At 43.1% G+C, this 20174-nt stretch overlaps 1 protein-coding gene across 2 annotated transcripts in view; it reads left to right on the forward strand.

The window, feature by feature from the left end:
* The window catches only part of LOC137290192 (laminin subunit alpha-like), an 87908-nt gene that overhangs the window by 45831 nt on the left and 21903 nt on the right, over nucleotides 1-20174 (forward strand). For both annotated transcript variants that reach the window (XM_067820909.1, XM_067820910.1), the window contains exons 31-53: nucleotides 85-225; nucleotides 863-1012; nucleotides 1713-1820; nucleotides 2182-2265; nucleotides 2518-2639; nucleotides 2950-3058; nucleotides 3414-3527; nucleotides 3715-3833; nucleotides 4341-4427; nucleotides 4854-5065; nucleotides 5404-5504; nucleotides 6108-6288; nucleotides 6764-6901; nucleotides 7227-7378; nucleotides 7764-7868; nucleotides 7985-8096; nucleotides 8732-8902; nucleotides 9451-9647; nucleotides 9951-10067; nucleotides 11290-11447; nucleotides 12377-12515; nucleotides 14045-14138; nucleotides 19836-19952. In XM_067820909.1, the coding sequence (XP_067677010.1) occupies nucleotides 85-225; nucleotides 863-1012; nucleotides 1713-1820; nucleotides 2182-2265; nucleotides 2518-2639; nucleotides 2950-3058; nucleotides 3414-3527; nucleotides 3715-3833; nucleotides 4341-4427; nucleotides 4854-5065; nucleotides 5404-5504; nucleotides 6108-6288; nucleotides 6764-6901; nucleotides 7227-7378; nucleotides 7764-7868; nucleotides 7985-8096; nucleotides 8732-8902; nucleotides 9451-9647; nucleotides 9951-10067; nucleotides 11290-11447; nucleotides 12377-12515; nucleotides 14045-14138; nucleotides 19836-19952 (3028 nt within the window). The remainder of the gene's footprint in view (nucleotides 1-84; nucleotides 226-862; nucleotides 1013-1712; nucleotides 1821-2181; nucleotides 2266-2517; nucleotides 2640-2949; nucleotides 3059-3413; nucleotides 3528-3714; nucleotides 3834-4340; nucleotides 4428-4853; nucleotides 5066-5403; nucleotides 5505-6107; nucleotides 6289-6763; nucleotides 6902-7226; nucleotides 7379-7763; nucleotides 7869-7984; nucleotides 8097-8731; nucleotides 8903-9450; nucleotides 9648-9950; nucleotides 10068-11289; nucleotides 11448-12376; nucleotides 12516-14044; nucleotides 14139-19835; nucleotides 19953-20174) is intronic.

The raw sequence follows: 20174 nt of genomic DNA on the forward strand, positions 1-20174 counted from the left end.
TAAAACCCAACTCACTCGCCCACCCACCCATCCACCCACCCATTCACTCACTCACTCACCCACCCACTCACTTTGCCTTTGCAGGAGAATGTTGCGGGCCCAAGATGTGATATGTGTGCTGCAGACACATACTACTTAAACAAGGAAAACCTTCGTGGATGTACCACCTGCTTCTGCTTTGGTGCCACCACCAACTGTGACAGCTCCACCCTCTTCTGGAACAAGGTGAGAGTTGTGCAGCTAATATATGTCATTTGGGACTTCTTCAAGGTTCCTCAGAAACTCAGAGTTTTCACTGTGGCTTGATTGAGTTTGTTTTGAGTATTCGTAGGGCTTGAAGGTTTACTGGGAGACTTTTGTTATGTGGGTCCTGATTAGGACCTGGGGACCTAAATGACTACGGAGTATGGGGCTCTGGTTAATCACATGATATATTGTTTAATAACAATAATAATGAGAATAATGTTTTACACTGCGAAACAAAATACTTGAATTTTCCTCTCTCTGTTCATTATTCTTTCGCACTTTATATTTTGGATTAAAGATAGAACTTCTGTCAACTACTGTGTTTTTGTTGTCTGATCATTTTATGCATTATGTAAGTAAATTTTGCCAATGCTCTAGTAAGACAAATCAGCCATTTAGTACCAAGATTATTTTGGGTAATAGAGGGTCATGTGCCTGCATAGTAATAATCTCAGGCCTATTGCTGGGTTCCAGTGAAATGATATGTTTTGAGCAGGAGCTAGTAGTAAATTGTCCACGTTATTGGAACCTTGAATGTTAAGATTCTCAAAGTGAAGATCTCAGTTGCATATGTAGACCTGCAGTGGAATGTTATGAGGAACCATTTCGTCTTCAGCTGACACAAATGAGCAACTGGGGAGTTACAAACGTGAATGCTGATGTGATTGAGGCAGGAACCACCATCGCTGTGAAGGCAGCCGATTCCATCATTGACTCCAACGAGGCCATATACTGGGTGGCCCCTTCAGAATATTTGGGCAACATGGTTGGTCATTTAGGAATATTGCCATTACATTGTGAATTACATGGACGGTGGAGTGTAATGTCCGAGTAACTCTGCATTCCTCAAACATAATGGAGCCAAGGGTAAGCAGCACATTGTTTTTAAGGAATGGAGAGTTACGACAATATTACCTTAAATTGTATTGAAAGTATTGGGAACGTTTCTGTTCAAATTAGATGTCAAAATGAAGTCTAAAATTTGAGACTGGTACACATTGTTCCATTTTTAAAAAGTAATCAAGACAATTGAGCAGACAATTGAATGACATCACAAATGTAATTAATTTAACCAAACAGAAGATAAGCATCTGACACTGGAGTATTTTGCTGGTGAAATGTTCAACACATAGCGATTCTTACATTGGCTGTCCTTCTGGTGTCACCTGCCTTGGTATTAGTTGAATATTGCTGAAAGCAACATAAAAGCCTACTCACTCACTCCAGTGTCTTTCCTTTAGAAACTTACATTACTTGTGAATCATTTCACACACTTTAATTAGAAATTCGAATCAATTTGAATTGCAATGATGGATATTAAGTGTTTATGGGATGACATTTTATGTATGACTGTGTGTATGCAGAAAACGCTAATCTAATAGTTTTTTAAAATCCAGACTTGGTATTAAATGAGACTTTGAACCTGTATGCAGATACTGAAAGTCAATGGTGATTGTTTGCTTCAGATCAAGTCCTATGGTGGTGAGCTCTTCTACCAGGTGCTGTTTACTCTTCCACGGGGGGATGACGCTCAACTCTCAGAGGGCCTTGTTAGACCTGATGTAATTCTGGTTGTAAGTAGACATGCAGATCTTCCAAACAAGAGTCACTGACAAGTGTCAAGTCAGTAAATAGAAATTAATACTCGAGCGAGTGTGTCATATTGTTTTTACGAAATGAGTGTCAGAAAAAATAAATATTTCCCGAGACATGAGTTATGTAAAAACAATATGACACACTGGCGAGTGTGTTAATTTCTTTATTATCCATTTGTATCTAACTTTTTATTTCTAAACAACTCCACATAAAATGAAATGAGCTGTTGTCGCTTGATGAAAAGGTCAAGGTCGCGTAAGAATACAGTGATACGGCAAGTGAGTGAAAAATGTTATATCGTGCTGCATAGTTTCCCAAACTTATGATTCTGTCTCCCAGGGAAACAACATGACAATAGTACACTACAGTGAGGACCAGCCAGCCCCAAATTCAAGAGTTGGTGTGAAAGTCGAGATATTCGAGGTGAGACGCGCAAGAGAAACTTTATGTAACTACACAAGGAGGTTGAGTTATCACTTCAAAGTAACAAATAAAGAAGCTATATTTGTCATGTTGTTGGTATATTTGCTACTGCACACATCTATACATCCATTGCCTTGACTGAAGGCCTGTTGTGAGGCTGTCGTCTCTCTGTATGAGGATTTCAACATAAACGTTTGTTTGACTTGCGCCATTGGTTTAGTCTAACTTTGTATCACTTCTTTCTTGTTTCAGTACAACTTTGTCCATGCCACCACTCGGGATACCGTGACGAGGGAGCAGTTTATGATGCTCCTCATCAACCTGCAGGCCATCCACATCAGGGCCTCGTATTTCACACTGATTGATGAAGCCAGGTACAGATACATGTCTCGCATCCCAATTGGTATTTCCCAGAAACAATACCACGTCACATAGTTTATTCCCTTATGGTTTTTACTTTTCATGTGGTAGAATTTCATAATTAGCACAACACAAGGAATGGTTGCCCAAGTATAAAGTAATTAATAAGACACTAAATGTTTTAAAGGTATGTCCTGAGGAGGAAAATGTCTTTGTCTGGCCCGAAAGGCTTGTTTTGAACATTGTCCCATTGTTGTAGACTGTTCTGTGACAGGCTTGATGTGGCCAAACAGGCTTGCTTTGAATGTTGTCCTTCTCTTGTAGACTGTCTGATGTCGCACTTGAGGTGGCAACAGTGGATGGACTTGGTGATGCAGCGTTGTCTGTTGAGCAATGCCAGTGTCCTGTCAACTACCAGGGATCCTCATGCGAGGTCAGCAGAATACTAGTGTTGTAGTTAGCTCTAGCCTCCCACAGGGGCACAATACTCTTGTTGTAGTTAGTTCTAGCCTCCCACAGGGGCACAGTACTCTTGTTGTAGTTAACTCTAGCCTCCCACAGGGGCACAATACTCTTGTTGTAGTTAGCTCTAGCCTCCCACAGGGGCACAATACTCTTGTTGTAGTTAACTCTAGCCTCCACAGGCACACAAAACTCTTGTTGTAGCTAAACATGCTTCATATTGGAGCAGAATAGTGTAGTGTTGTAGTGAACCGTTAGCCCTCCTCATTATGCAGAATACTGAAGTTGAGTATAAACGGTGATAACCTGTATTGTTTGCCCACCAGGAGTGTGCCCAAGGATACTACCGGGCCCGACCCACACCGTACCTTGGCATCTGTGTTCCGTGTGAGTGCAATGGACATGCTGAGTCATGTGATCCTGTCACAGGAGAGTGCTTGGTAAGTTGTTGGAAGTTGCTGAACTAATAGAAAAATATGATCATATCAGAAATGTAATGAAAAAATTCTAGGACAGTCCTCTTGAGAAAGAGTAGAATTCCTCATTAAAACATAGGAATATAGGAATAGGTATATTTTATTGTTTGGGTCTCTTTTTCACACGAACGATTACTGGTATTTTGCCCAGAACTGCCAAGACAACACAACAGGTCTTCACTGTGAACAATGCCTCACGGGATATTTTGGTGACCCGGCAGTCGAGGGCTGTCAGATCTGTGCTTGTCCTCTGCCACTGCCCTCCAACAAGTAAGTCTGGAATTTCTGATGTCATAAGTTGACTATTAAGTATTTGAATATTTCATGAACACAGTGATGACTTTCTTCAAACGAATAGATGTAGGTGTGGTAACATTTGCTTGTCACTCTGAAGACCCAGCTTTGATTCCCCATGTAGGCAAATGTGAGAAGCTCATTTTTGGAGTGCCAGTGAGTGCCACTCCTAGTGAGTAAAACTTATCCATGTGACAACCTAGCCATCTTACAAAATATGTAATGTCATCTTGTCACAACATGTTATTGATAAATTCATCAAATGTTTCACCAGTGAATGTATAATTCAACAATTTATGTGGTGCACATTCATTTGCATAGAAGTCTATGACTCCCGTACACTGCTTGTGAAACTCGTAAAATGAGCCTGGAGTTCTTCTGGACCTGAGGTTGCTTTCAGCTTAGTGTTAACAAGCCATTTCTTGAAAACATGGTTTAGTGGTTAAGTAATTGTATTCTCACATAACACTTTTGTCTTTTTAGCTTTGCAGCTTCATGTGTGATAACAGAAAGTGGCCTCACTGCCTTTTGTGAGTGCCTGCCCGGATACTATGGTCCCAATTGTGAGAGGTGGGTGGCATCAAAATGTAAAGACACGCCAGCTTTGCCACAGCTGTGAATGATATTGCTTTTTTTGATCTGTGAAAAATCTCTAAGAAACATTTGTGAGAGCCAGATTAAATGGAGATGGTTATAATTGTGACCTCATGGTAAATTTTTCATTGTACACTGAATGCATTGATAGTTGCTTGCCCTGTAACTTGCCTGCTGACAGACAGGAGGCATGGTGTATTCATAAAGATGGTTTGGTTGAACATTGATTTTCACAGGCTGCCATCTTTGCTGGAGGATTAGATCACCATTAACAAACTCAGTTGTTTTTATTTTTCCTCTACCATTTCTTAAAGTGATTTTGCCTCCGAACCCATTATATAGTTAACCTCATTGTCCTTTCTCAACCTTTTCCATGTCTACTATGTTCCTTTCCACCCTCAGCTGTGCATCTGGTCACTATGGCAACCCTTACAATGTTGGTGAAAGTTGTCAGCAGTGTGGATGCAGTGGTAACATCGACCTCAATGACCCCTACAGCTGTGACCGTTACACGGGGGACTGTCTCCTGTGCCTCAACAACACGGCTGGCCCCTACTGTGAAAGATGCCAGGATTGGTATTATGGTGATGCCATTCAGAGAAAGGACTGTGCCTGTAAGTATATGTTCTACTGTCTTTATGATGAAGACCTAACTACCAAAAGATAATTAACCTACCTTTACATACCCTTTATACTCCTGGATTGGTGGGTAGCCAAGTGGTTAAAGCATTTGCTTGTCTCTCTGAAGATGCAGGTTCGATTCCCCACCTAGCTACAATGTGTGATAGCCACTCTCCCACTGAGATTTTGCTGAAATAATACTAAAAGTGGTTTAAAACTAAACCCACTCACTTTGTCTAGCTAGAGTATAGCAATATTTTTAAGTATAAAATATTTTTAAGTATGTACCTATCAACTCTAAAGTGTCATTAATAATCTGTTTTCTTTACAGCCTGTGCCTGTGACACATGTGGTTCTGAAAGCTGTGACAATAGTAATGGTGTCTGTACTTGCAAACCTAATGTGATTGGCCTGGACTGTGATGAATGTGCAGTGAGTATATCCATCCAATCAGTGGTGTTTAACAACACAGATAGATTTTTGATTAAAGAGTTTTTTGTTTAAGAGTGTAGGGTTCTATGTCAAGGATCAAGGTTCCCATTGACCAAGGGATTGTAGAACTATGATGAGTTAACATAGTAAACCAATGCTAGGTATGGATGTTAAAACGGTTCTTGTACGCCAGTGTCATTGTGAATTGGGGTAGTAGGGTAGCATAGTGGTTGAAATGTTGGCTCATCATACCAACACCCAGGTTCGATTCCTCACATGGGTACGATGTGTGATGCCGGCTTATGATGTTCTGGCCATGATATTACTGGAATATTGCTGGAATAAAGCAGTGTAAAACTCACTTGCTTATTGTGAATCGTTGCTCTTTGTGATAGCTGAAAAGAAGGCAGAACAAAATAGAAACAGTAAATATGTTTTAACACATTAACATACTTAAGTGACACCAAAAGTTTGTAGTCAAATCAACAAATGCACTGTTCACTGATTTCCTTATTTGTTTTGAAGTTAGACAGTATCATACTACTAATAACACACACTTGACATTATAGTTGCTTTCTAAGACTTGTCGTATTCCTGTTCCAGCCTTACACATGGGGTTTTGAGTACTGTACGGGGTGCACCCGCTGTGAGTGTGGGGCAGCCTCCATCTCTCCACAGTGTGACCAGAGGACCGGTCAATGTGAGTGCCAGCCCAACGTCATTGGACAGAAGTGTGATCAGTGCCAGGACGGCTACTGGAACTATGGGTCATCAGGATGTCAACGTACGGACATAAACTGTTTTTGTTGTTGTTGTTGTTTAAATCAGTACATATTTCAGATGTGTCCAAATTATGTTTAACATTCCTGGCTTAGAAGAACTACAAATTCAGCCACTGTCTGGAATTGGCATATGCTTGTGAACACCTGGTGCCATTGCTTTTTGATAGAGATTCAGTATCACAAGGTGGATTTTGATTTTAATTTTTTGATAAAGTGAAAAAACAGTTCACATTCATGCCTTGAAATGCTAAAAAATTCTTCCACTTTACCACTTGGAAGTCTTAACATGAAAGTAGAATTCGCATTTCAACACTGTTTCTAAATCATGCTTGTTGTTTAACCTAATAGTGAAGTTCAATTAAATTCAAGTCATATCATCATTTTTACAGAATCTTTGAAAATTCATGCCCTTCACATCCAGAAAACAGTCAACATGAAATACAGCGTTTTAAGACAGATATGCTTGACATGTTTCAGGCTGTGAATGTATGGGAGATGGAGCTGTGACCTGTGATCCTGTCAGTGGGCGGTGTCAGTGCTTGCCTGGGGTCACTGGAGAGATGTGTGACAGGTGCTTGGACAGATGGGTCCTTATACCAGAAGTTGGATGTCAAGGTATTGAATGCTGGCATGCTCTCAATGTGAAAATAAATTTTCGGACTGGCTAAAAATCAACTAAACCATTTGGTATGATGAGTATTTAGCAATTTGAGTTTGTTATATTTCAATGTAAGTTGTGAGGAACCTCAGATTATTGTTGTTCTTGTGGACCATTTGACTGTTTACTACGAAAATAAGCATCAGAACTGGAATTATAGGTCCATGGGACTAATATTGTTGAGAAATTCGGGGTCATTTTTTGTGTTATGGTCCTCTGTAAAAAGTAGCCATCAGCACTATTTGTTATTGGCCTTAATAACTTTGTCCCCTGTTTTGTCAGAATGCGGCTACTGTGTCCATCTTCTGATGGATGACCTTGACTACATGGACAGGAACGTCACTGTAAGTCGGCGAACACTTGCTAGTGTGTCTGTTGGAGTTGCTGCCTTCCAGAAACTGTCCGACATGAACCAGACCATCGCTGACCTTAGGGTAAGGCTTTCATCTTGATGCTATTTATCAAACAACTAACTACTTTGAGATCTTAGATAAACTCTCCTGTTCATGCAAGTGAAGCCAGTAAATAATACTGCTATATGAAGGGGGTGAGTGCAGTAGTAGGATTTTGAAAATTCTGAGACAAAACTAGTTGGTACCAAATAGGGGGTCAAGTTTGCTCTTGTTGTTCAACATGCACCCACTTGTGCTGTAGTCACTGTTGCCTTTTGGCCTCTTTCATAAATAGTTTTATTGGGACAATTTAGTGTTGACGGTAACACTAAGTGGAAAAACTTTTACATTTTTCAGTTTTTACCATATTTTATAGCTATAATACATTTGCAACAGCAACTCAAATTGATATTCTTTCTTCTTGCAGCCTCATGTTCGCAACCTGTACAAGAACACAGATCCAATTGATGTGACTCCTTTTGAGGACGAGATTGCCAAATTGGATGAGAGTTCAACAAGCACTCTTGATCGAGTAAGTTTTTGTGTGAATTTTGATTCATAAATTGTTTACATACATGAAGTACCAATTCTGCTTTTTAAGATGGAAAGATTTCTCAGTGTTGTATGCTGACTGTTGGTTGTGTTCAGGCAGTGTATATCGACGCGGAGGCTACAGCTGTAGGTAATGATGTGGACAGCCTCCAGGTTGCTGCCTATGACATGGAGAGCACGATCACCGAGAGCACCCAGGATGGCAGTGGTAAGATGCAAATCAAATAATACAGAAAGTAATGTTGATTTTTTATTTCTCATATAATGGCAGTGATGTAGCCTAGTGGTTAAAGCATCCACTTGTCACCCTAAGACCAGTGTTTGATTCTCCATATGGGTACATTGTGTGGAGCCCATTTCTGGTGTCTCAGTCATGATATTACTGGATTATTGAAAAACCTGCATAAAAACTATACTCACTATTTCTCATATACTTTCAACCAGATTCTCATGTGAAAAAGTCAGCATGTTTTGCCCTGTTTGAAGAACTTCAAGTCATTCATTTTAAGAGTGTTTAAGGAGTGTTTTCACCATAGATTATAACTTGATCCAGGCAGTTGTATGTTGGGGAAGGTTATTTTGAAGGCCTGTTCGATGTCAGTTTGCTATGAAATATTCAAGAATGATGGAAATAAGTGTAGACCACCACTGTAGAATGAAGCTGTAATCAGAGGTAACATGTTGCCTCATGGCAGTAGATGACATATACATTCATCCTTGAAGTATTCCCAAGAAAGGAAAAGTGTTACCTGAAAGTTGGATGGAGTTAGTGATCTCTAAAAATAAATTCGGTGACAAATGTAGTGTGTTCCTATCTTGTATCCTGGATGGTGTCTGTTTCAGCTGCTGTGACGGACGTCAAACAGGTGTTACAGCGTATCCTGGCTGGCATCCAGGTGGCCAACATTGACACATACATCCGAGAAGCTGAGCGTATCTTACAGGAGATCGTGTCAAGGGACTTTAGCCCCAGGAATGACTCTGCTATGATGGAACTGATGGAGGCTCTGAAAGGTATGAAGAAGAAGCACTTCGAAAGTTGATCCTGTATGTTCTGTGCTCATTTTACCCCCAATATCTGTGTGTCTTTTGTTGATGCTTGTAAAGTGTATAATGCTATGGGGAAAGACATGTCGATGGAAGTCCAGTCCATTATTAAAGCTGAGTTCAAGACAGTTTTTAGACATACAAATGTAAGTGAGATATACTTTTGTGTGAAGTATACAACATATGAAGCCCATTTATGGTGTCCCGCTGCTGTGATACTGCAGGAATAGTGCTAAAAGCAGCATAAAACCAAACTTACTCACTTGTGTGAAGTAAAAAGTGTTGGAACTTGAATACACAGATTTCATATCTTGTCCTTTATGCTGCTAGTGTAGTTAACTGATAAGTAGTGGTGGAGTGTCTTTGGGGCTAAAGCATTTACTTGTCATGCTGAAGACCCCTGGTTCTGTTCCCCAAACCTGTACACTGTGTGAAAGCCATTTCTGATTGCCACGATATTGGAGGAATATTTGTAATAGTTACATATAACCCAACGCATCCACTCCCTGTTTCAGCTCTGAACCAATCTGATGACCTTCAGATGGCTGCAGCAGAGCAGTTGGAGTTTCTGAGCGGCATCCGGGACAACATCACGGATGCTGAGACTCGATACAATGATCTGCAGAATAACACTGTGTTCTCTGACATTGATTCAAGGAAGGCTCGTGAGCTTTCTAGTCAACTGAGAAACAATGACCTTGCAGCCCTACTGGTGAGTTCAGCTCATAGGTGTGTGTGTGTTTGCATACGTGTGCTTCAGTGTGTGTGTGCGTGTGCTTGTGTGTGCGTGCGTGTGTGCGTGCATGTGCACTTGGGGTAACCTGGTGGTAAAAGTGATCACTGATCACTGATTGCCACTTATGCTTAGATCAATGCATATGCTTATCACTGGATTGTCTGGTCTACATTGTTTACTGACTGTGCCAATTAGCTGGAATGTTGTAGAGTGAGGAATGAAACAAACAGTTAAATTCAGGATGCCGAGTGTGACATGTTTGTTATTGTTTGTTTGCAGGAAGACATAGATGATATCCATGAAGGAGAGAAAGACACAGATGGCCTTTTGGATGATGCCAATGAGTTGATCAGTGGAGCAAGAGATGCATTTAACAGGAGTAAGGATGCCTTTGAGGTAAATAAAAACACAGTGCACTTGCTGTTTACTTTTTAGTTGAGTCAAGTTATGAATGCATAAACTTGAGAGCTTTTTATTTCAAATTCTCAAGGTACCATGAAACTTTTCCCTGTGTTGCAAATGATTGTCAAATTTGTATCATGTACATTTTAACTTGGGAAATGTCATAGAATTTACGTAGACCTCCATACCTATTCAAAAATATCCTTCCTATAACCCATCACTGTTGACGCAACAAAGACAAGCACAGCCAAGTTTACCAAAGTTTACACCGTTTGGCCCTGGGTGGGTGTTCTAATGTGTAAACCATCACATTTTCAAAGTGAAAGTCAGTTCTCCAGTGTCTGTGGGGTAGCCTTGTAGTTAAAGGTTTTTCTTATCACTCCAAAGACCCAGGTTCAATTCCCCACATTGGTACAAATAAGTTGTTCACTGCTCATGAGGGGAGCATGTTGTTCAAGTTCCCAGAGCCCAAAGGGCGGGGGGAACATAAACACTGAGGGTACATCTACCCATGGGCCCTGAGGGACCAGTGAACAACAGATTTATCTTACTGAATTCCTCAGTGACCATTTTGAACTGTTTGAAATATGGGTACTGAATCATACACTCCAGTCAACAGGTATGATTTAAACGATTTGAATCTTGCATCTTGCTGTTTTTCCTACTCAAATATAGTCCTTTCTTAATATTCACTGGGACTACATTTGATCATTTTGTCAAAATTTTATGCATTAGAATGCTAGCCAAATTGTTTTATAGCTATCGCAAGATTTTGCAAATGGCACAAGAAAATCACATTTAGAGTTATCTCCCTTTCATCGATTTGCATTTGGAAAAGATTGGTAATTTCCGTGCATCATGCATGTTTCAATGTTATTTGAGATAAAGAAGTACTATCAGTACTATCAAATGAGTTGCCATTGGCAGTGGGGTACATTTAAAATAATAGAAGAGTGCTTAGCCAATCAGAAAATGACATTTATGTGTGAAGTAAGATAATGTATGAAACCCATTTCTGGTGTCCCCCATGTGATATTGCAGGGACATTGCTAAACACATCATAAAACTAACCTGACTTACTCAGTGTTTCAGTGAACTAAAGATCCATGGTGAAGTGTCTGTGAGCTCATGATAGGAATAAAGAACTGATAGAACATGCCATCTGATAGATCGTAGTAAACAACTGTCAATTAATTCTGTTCATGCTTTTCTTCAGGCTCTACAAGTTGTGTCAGGCCAGTTGGATTCAGCCTTTGTCACCATGACAGAGGCGCAGGATATACTGACAAACAAGCTTGAGGAGGTGGAGCCCCTAGTGAACCAGAGCATGCAGAGAGCAGATGACCTAGAGGACCAGGCTGAGGCCCTTGATCAGTGAGTTGACTCCAGACCTAATTATCAAGGTCCCTGTTCTGTAAGGAGACCAGTGAGTTGACTCCAGACCTAACTATGAACGGCCCAGTGAGTTGACTCCAGACCTAATTATCAAGGTCCCTGTTCTGTAAGGAGACCAGTGAGTTGACTCCAGGCCTAACTATAAAGGTACCTGTTCTGTGATGATAACATTTCTGGAAGGTACATTTGTCTTAATGGAAAGCTATAGTTTTGGAATGGGATCCTGAATAGAGGCTATATTTAATACCATGTGCCTCCAGAACAATAAGATAACCAATTTTATCGGAACATAACACCAGTTATTAGAGTAATCACAACAGCCATTGATAGTAGTACTATAGATGGGTATCCATGTTAGTACAATAGATGGGTTGCCATGGAATAATATTGATAAGTAGCCAAGGTCCTCGTGGTAGATGAGTATGGTACTATAGATGTGTTACCAAGGTACTCATGGTAGATCGGTATGGTTCTCTAGACCGGTTGCCAAAGTACTATAGGTTGGTTGCCATTATACCAATATAGATAGGTAGCCAAGGTCCTCGTGGTAGATTGGTATAGCATTGTAAATGGGTTGTCAAGGCACGATAGATGGGTTGACAAGGTACTCATGGTAGATTGGTATAACACCATAGATGGGTTGGCAAGGTACTTTAGATTGGTTGGCAAGGTACTCGTGGTAGGTCGGTATAGCACCATAGATGGGTTGACAAGGTACTCGTGGTAGATCGGTATAGCACCATAGATTTGTTGGCAAGGTACTATAGATTGGTTGCCATGGCGCGATAGAGGGTTAGCCATTATGTGAAAGATGGGTTGTTATGGTGCGATAGATGTAGCTGTTAGGTTAGTTGAACAAATCCTGGTGAGTCTAATGTAAAGTTATACCTCGATGATTCTCTGTGCAGGATGTACACAGACACAAGGCAGGTGGCCGCTAACGCTCTCCAAGCTGCCAATGCCTACAAAGATATTGTGGATGCCATCAACAGTGCTGAAAATGCTTCTGCCAGTGCAGAACAAGATGGAGAGGATGCTCTCAGCAAAGTAAGTTGGGTTTTTTGGAGTGGGTATTACTCTTTGACAAGTATTAGATGAGCCAGCACCGTGAACGCGGTTCTGATAAGCAGCTGTAGTAAGTAATCTGGACGAATACACTTGGTTGCTACAGGTAGAATGCTTATAAAGCATGTGCAATACATGCTGACTGTCATGTGAAATCAATACCGCTACTGTTTAACACCTCATAGAGCAATTCGCACAAGGACGTTGACATGATTCGCACGAGTTGAACTTTCCAGTATTTAGACGACAACCTGTTTCCCTCTTGTTCCAAATGAAATGTGATATAGGGAGTTGCCATATATGCAAATAGGGATCATTTGTCAGGTCGTGGCGCATCTAATACTTGTCAAGCAGTAAGAATGTTGAGTGGTTATTTGAGTAAGTTTGCTAAACAGGCAAGTACTGCCCTATGTCATGCCTAATCAAAAATATCTTATGATTCAAATGATTTTTTCATAAAAAAAATCACTTATCCTATACTTACAGTACAACACTAGTCATAAACTACCAGTACAACATCATAGCAATCAATGTGTTTTTCATTACACAAGTGATGTTTATAACTATATTCTGTATGCATATGTTTTAAACATTTTGTGTATCTAATGTTTAAAATGTGTGATTGATATGCAACAATAACTTTTCAATGAGTAATTTGAAATTTTGTATGCATATTTTATCCCATTATGCAACTTTTCTGGGCCTCTGGAGTTCAAATCCAAGTAAAGTCGTCTTTGAACTTTTATTTTGTTAACATTGTACATACCAGTACATGTGGGTTTCCTTAACTTGGAGAATGTTGTTAACACAAGCAATCTGTTTGGCTTTCGTCAACATAAGACTGACATGCTGTAATGTAGCTGGAAGACCATTCTAAGTTGCATTAATCCATGCTTAGGCTAAAGCCCATTCTAAGTTGCATTAATCCATGCTTAGGCTAAAGCCCATTCTAAGTGGCATTAATCCATGCTTAGGCTAAAGCCCATTCTAAGTTGCATTAATCCATGCTTAGGCTAAAGTCCATTCTAAGTGGCATTAATCCATGCTTAGGCTAAAGCCCATTATAAGCGGCATTAATCCATGCTTAGGGTAAAGCCCATTCTAAGCGGCATTAATCCATGCTTAGGCTAAATAATAATAGTTTTGACTATGCTGCGTCCAGAGCATCCATTTGTCCACTATAAGAATGAGTGTCTGTAACAATTCATCAACATGTGCTAAACTTTCCAAATTGTATTTCTGAGATAAAAAATATAAATGTGTTCTTCCATTGTCACTTTTTTTTTCTATCAAAAATTTTAAACAAGTCCTACTTACGGAAAAAGTGTGCACGAGAAACATGTAATTATTTGTATGCAGCCGTACAACTTACACATTTGGATTGTTGACTGTCCTAAAGCTCTGACTGTGTCATACTGTTGTTTACCAGTATGTATGCTGCAAGTTGTGTAGGTGGATATTTTCTTGTGTATGTGAATACTGTTGACCATGTCCTTATCTCTCATTTCCAGTCAAGTGGTGTTGGCGACAAATCTGCCAAGTCCAGAGAGCGCAGCTATACACATTTGGAGTCTGCGAATAATGCCTTATTTTTCACAAGCAACGGTACTTCTGTCCTGCTGGAATTTTCTTGTTTAGAATAGGAAATGATAAAAAGTGTAATACATTCAGGAACTGCAGTGAAAATAGTGAGAAACAGTTAGCCTATGTTGGTTGTTTTTGCTGAATATTCACAGCAGTAATTATTGCTGGAAAACTGATGATATAGGAATTTATAGTTCTCAGGCTGGATGGAGGTATTCCCAGCAAATCTGTAATTACTATCAGGAAATGATGGATGCTAAAGAATCATGAAGAATGACGCTGAAAAAAGTCGGTCATTTCTTTTTAAAATGAATACGCACAATATCTACAGTAATTCCTTATGTAAATGATGATAGAGAAATCAATAAAGCTGAAACACATGTGATAGATTACTTTCAAAGTTATAGGTTTCTCAGTATGAGTTGATAATTTTAGTAGAATTCTTCAATGAGACAATCCCATCAAGTTCTGGGGTAAAATAGATCTTCAGCAAGCCATGCTTGCCACAAAAGGACAACTATTGCTGTTAGAGGCAACTAAAGGGATCGGGTGGTCAGACTCGCTGACTTGGTTGACACACATCAAGGGCTCCCTTTTGGGAAGATTGATGCTCATGCTATTGATCACTGGATTGTCTGGTCCAGATTCAATTATCTACAGTCCGTCACCATATAGCTGGATTCTTTTTCATAGAGATCCTCCTTGGGGTACTTATAAGCATTTAAATGTTCTTTAAATTCTCATGACAGTTGTAACTATATTTTTTCAATAATATATATACAAAACAAAAAACATTGTTTTTGTCTTGTGAGACCACCCCTACAGGGCCCCTGGCCCCATGACAGCCAAGAGCAGGTAACTCTTCAGGCTGTAGCCTCCAGCAAAACACTTCTTTTTCTGTCACCCGCCTATGCAGACGTGCTTCAGCATTCACAGAGATTCTTGCTCACCAAAGACAAAGACAAGTATTAAGATGAGTACCACAGAGGCTCAAACTGTATGTATGGTTTCTTTATTAGACGCATGGGCGCATTAGGAATCATTTTTTACAGTTTACTTGTCAAAATGTTGTAACTTTTGCCGTCCCTGTTGGTAGCCACGTGGTTAGCATAATGGTGGAAGGCAACCCGTTTTTCCCGCCAAAACTTTTCAGTTTTATGGCGGTCTTTTTTTAAAGTAAGCTTGTGTTAGCTATACTTTTATGTACTTTATTCATATTATCTCCATATTTACTACTATTTTTTATAAAAAATATGTCGTAAACTATGGTGTAGTGGCACTTAGCTTTTACCTTAACTACGTAGGTAGTTTTAGTTTTAGCTTTGCGCCCATGCGTGTCTTGTTTTATTTGTTGTTTATTACGCAACACTAGGAGGTTATTTGTTGCCTTGCTGTTTAAATCCTGCTCAACATGCAAATCCTCCATTCCAGCTAAAGACCTGCATGATGTATGTCTAAGGTGCCTAGTGGAATGTCATCACGACGATCATTCTTGTGATGTGTGCGCGGGTTTTACCCCTCAGACCAGAAAGTCTAGACATGCGGACTTCTTATTCTATTCCAACCTACTTAAGGCGGGGGGGATATCTGGGCTCAGGACCCTCCATCTAAGTGCTCCCACAAAAAGAAAGGTGCAGCTTCCTCTTCGGAGGGGTCGGTTAAGAAGGCCAGGGTCTCAGGGACCCTTCTCCTGCCACTGTATCCTCAGCACCTACGCCTACTTCGCAAGCACCATTAATCTCTGTTGATTCAATTAATGCCTTGTTTCAGCAACAGATGTCTTCGGTCCAATCAATGATAGATTCGGCGCTGTCTGGTTTCCGAAAGGAACTGGACGCCCGATCTTCATTGAGCAGCCATGGTGGTTCAGTTGAGGGAGGCCGCGGCCCGGGCTTAGGCTCGGAGAATGCTCCTCCCTCTGGGCAGCCGTCCTGCGCTTCGGGCGTTCAGGCGGATGTGCCTAGGGCAGTCGGCCCCAGCTTGTCCCGTGGGGCAAGCGGGGCAACGACGCCCGGTGTCGGCGGCTTGACCTCGGTCAGCGCGCCTAGTGCCGCGGTGGGCAGGCAGACTAGTGCTGTCCAGCCGCTGGGGGCATCGACATCCTATCCATTTCCTGGGCTCTCGGGTCACCCTCCGGTGGGGGGCTTGCCCCAGTTGCCAAGACGACCTAGTTCGGGCTCTGGCAGGGGCGAACCTAGCGGCTTGGCCCTTCTCAGTCTCTCTGCTCCTTTGAGTTCCATCTCGGTAGCGCCCTCGACAGGCTCGCTTTACGGCTCCCATCGCTGGTCGGGGAGGTAGTGAATCCGCTCCTTTCGGGTACCCGGTCGCGCTCCCGGAGATTAGCCGCCGGTATCAACTGGATGAGGATTCGCTATTCGAACCGCCGGTGGTGGACGAGTGTGTGTACGCCTCGGTCACCCTGGGGGGGGGGGGGGTCCTCCTCCTCTTCCTTGGCCTCGGCCAGACAGGGCCGGCGGCTGCCGCCCTTCCCCACGGCCGCTCCAGCGCTGAGGTCCGCCTATCGTTCCTTTGAGGAGCAATATAGGTGTGCGGCCCAACAGCTGAGAGTAGTGGTCCATTCAGATTACCTTTCTGCTTTGCAAGGGCAGCTGTTGGATCATGGGAGCACTGCTATCGACTCTCCGTCGGCAGTGTTGGGCTGGCAGCTTATGGACGTGCACTCTCATTTGGCGAGGGACAGCATTAGGTGCTGTGCTAGCTAGATGATGGGGGCCGTCATGGGGTTGCGTCGGCCATGGCTATCTGTAGCCAGGTACTCTCCCGCTACCCAGCAGGCACTCCTGGCTCTGCCCTACAGGTTGGGATCTTCCCTCTTCCCTGGGGCATTACAGGTTGTGCGGGAGGCCGCGGAGGCTGTTAGCGACTCTAAGCCCTTGTTAGACCAACCCTCCTCGTCTCGCCAACGGCCTCCCACTCTTGCTTCAGCTTACCCTTCGGCGCCGGCGAAGGAAGGTACTAAGTGGACTGCTCCGCTGCAGCACAAACGAAGCAAGAAGGCGAAAGGCAAAGGCAAGGGGCCTGCGTTGCAGCAGTCGCAGCAACAGCAGCCTTTTCGGGGCAAAGGGAAGCCTGCCCCGGCTTCCCGTTAAACATTTGCCCAGAGCCTTTGGTGTCCCCCACACAAGCAGGCGGAGAACTGCCGAATGTAGGGGTACATTGCCTTGCGCCAGAAGTCCCTGTAGGCGGCAGGCTGTCACTATTCCTTTCGGAATGGCAGGCAGCCACTTCAAATCCCTGGGTCCTGTCCACAGTCAGGGATGGCCATATGCCACAGTGGAAGCGAGACCCTCCATGCTTCTCAGGGATTCGGCACACGCCGGTGCCGTTCTCTCGGGAAAAAGCAGAGGTCCTCCGTGACGAGGTCCAGTCGTTACTGGACAAGGCTGCCATCGAGGTGGTTCCGGAAGGTCAACAAGAAGACGGGTTTTATTCCACGTACTTCCTTGTGACCAAGAAGGACGGAGGGTTCAGACCTATCTTGAATCTCAAGGGGCTGAACAAGTTCACAGAGGTTCCGTCCTTCAGGATGGAGACACTGCGGTCAGTGATCTCTTCCGTAGAGACAGGGGAGTGGCTCACGTCAATCGATCTCAAGGACGCTTACCTCCATGTTCCGATACACTCCGAGCTCAAGAAATACCTTCGGTTTTCGTTCGACGGGAAGTGTTATCAGTTTCGGGTTCTACCCTTCGGCATCTCCACAGCGCCGAGGGTGTTCACCAAACTTATGTTGATTCCGACTCAGCTAGCCAGGTCACAGGGCAGGTGTTGTCACCCGTACCTGGACGATTGGCTTTTGAGGGCCCTCGGGCTCCTGTTATCACACGATGCCACACACCAAGTGATGGACATCCCGTTGAAGCTCGGCTGGATCATCAATCTCAAGAAATCAGACCTGACCCCCACGCAGGATCTGGTGTTCTTGGGGGCACGGTTCAATACGGTTCAGGGGATTGTTTCCCTAGCCCCAAACCGCATCGTCAAAGTTCAGAGAACTGTATTTCAGTTTCTCGAGTTTCCCAGAGCCACAGCAAGAACTTGGCTTGATTTGCTGGGCACTATGGCGGCTACAGTGGATGTGGTCTGGCGTGCGAGGTTGAGGATGCGACCCATTCAACAGGCGTTAGCCCAGTTGTGGTCCCATTCGGAGAGCTACGAGACTATTCTCGAGACTCCCGCTTGGTTGATTCCTCACCTGCGGTGGTGGACGGAAGTCGGAAATCTGTCCAGGGGATCCCCTTAGAGACACCGACACCTTCCCTCTCGATTCAGACGGAGGCCTCCGTCCGGGATTATTTCCCAGTTGTTCGGGTCGTTCCAGGTAGATCTGTTTGCCTCTGGGGCGACGAACCAGATTCCTGTGTTTTGCTCAAGGATACCGGATCCGAAAGCGATAGCCAACGACGCCTTTCTGCTCGGTTGGACGTTCCCACCAGTGCTTTGGGCGTTCCCACCAGTGCCTCTGATCTCACGAGTCCTCTAGCAGCTGACCGCACAACCGGCTCGGCTACTTGCGCTTCTAGCACCGCTTTGGTCGGCTCAAAGCTGGTTTCCGGTAATTCTCAGGTTTCTGGCTCAGCCTCCTGTACTATTACCCTTTCGACCGGACTTACTATCCCAGAACGGAACGCCACACCCCAATCCCAGGATTCAGTGGGTGGCTTGGCCGCTGTCCGGAGTCGCCTCCATGTGAGAGGAATTCCTGCACCAGTTGCAGACACAATTCTGGCTTCGTGGAGGGATTCGACGAACGTTCAATATGAGGATAGATGGGCCTGTTATGCACGCTGGTGTGTCGACAGGGGGATTCTCGATCCCTTTTCTGCAGATCTAGTATCTGTGTTGGAGTTTCTGCAATCTAAACTGGAAGCCGGTCTGGCCGCTTCTACAGTTAGAGGTTACTCCACGGCAATCTCTGCCTTCCACATTCCTGTCAATGGTGCATTATTGGGGCAGCACCCTCTAGTTCAGTGCTTCCTTGCAGGCGTGGACAGAATCCGTCCATCTGTCCGGCGGATTAGTCCCCCGTGGGACTTGCCAGTCGTTCTTGATTGGCTGTCCGGTCCTCTTTTTCACAACCCTCCAGCTGTTGACATGGAAGACTGCTTTTCTTGTGGCGGTAACCTCTGGGGGGGGGCATTTTTTATAAGCACCCTACGACTTTTTCATAGAAATGTAGGGTTAGACCGTGTAATAGCCTCATCTTATGTCAGGTTTATGAGCAGACAGAATGCCTCTCCCTAAGATCAGTCTTTTGGAGTCTGTCTTATGCTTATAAAAGTACCACAAGGAGGATCTCTATGAAAAAGAATCGAACAAACCTGTAGAGGTAGCAGATTCTTTGAATAGAGTCCTCCTTACATTCTGTCTGTATTGCTTACAGAACGGAAGTGTTTTGCTGGAGGCTATAGCCTGAAGAGTTACCTGCTCTTGGCTGTCACGGGGCCAGGGGCCCTGTAGGGGTGGTCTCACAAGACAAAAACGATGTTTTTTGTTTTGTATATATTTTATTGAAAAAATATAGTTACAACTGTCGCGAGAATTTATAGAACATTTAAATGCTTATAAGTACCCCAAGGAGGACTCTATTGAAAGAATCTGCAACCTCTACAGGTTTGTTCGAATATTGCTGAGTGTAGCGTTAAACTAAACTGACTCCCTCACTTCAGTGACATTAATACTTGATATTTTTGACAGATCTGACTGCTCACATGAACGGAGCCATTGTTGTTACAACCAGCATTAGTTTCCTGAATGGGGAGACACAGCAGGGCTTAGATGAAGTCAACGCTGCTCTTGGCAATCTACCTTCACGTATGTAATGTCTTTGTGAATGTGAGTGATAAGATGGGGTGTGGGGTAGTGGTAGTGGGTCTCGTTTTACAAAGATCTTGTAAGCCTGAGATCTTGTAACTTTTCTTATAGCATTCGTACTTCCTGTGTTACAGTATAATAGGTATAAATGCTACGAGAAAAGTTACGAGATCTTAGTCTTACGAGAACTGTAAAATGGGACCCAGGTGGTTAAAATATTTC

The sequence above is a fragment of the Haliotis asinina genome, chromosome 7, assembly GCF_037392515.1.
Source record: "Haliotis asinina isolate JCU_RB_2024 chromosome 7, JCU_Hal_asi_v2, whole genome shotgun sequence".
Lineage (NCBI taxonomy): Eukaryota > Metazoa > Mollusca > Gastropoda > Lepetellida > Haliotidae > Haliotis > Haliotis asinina.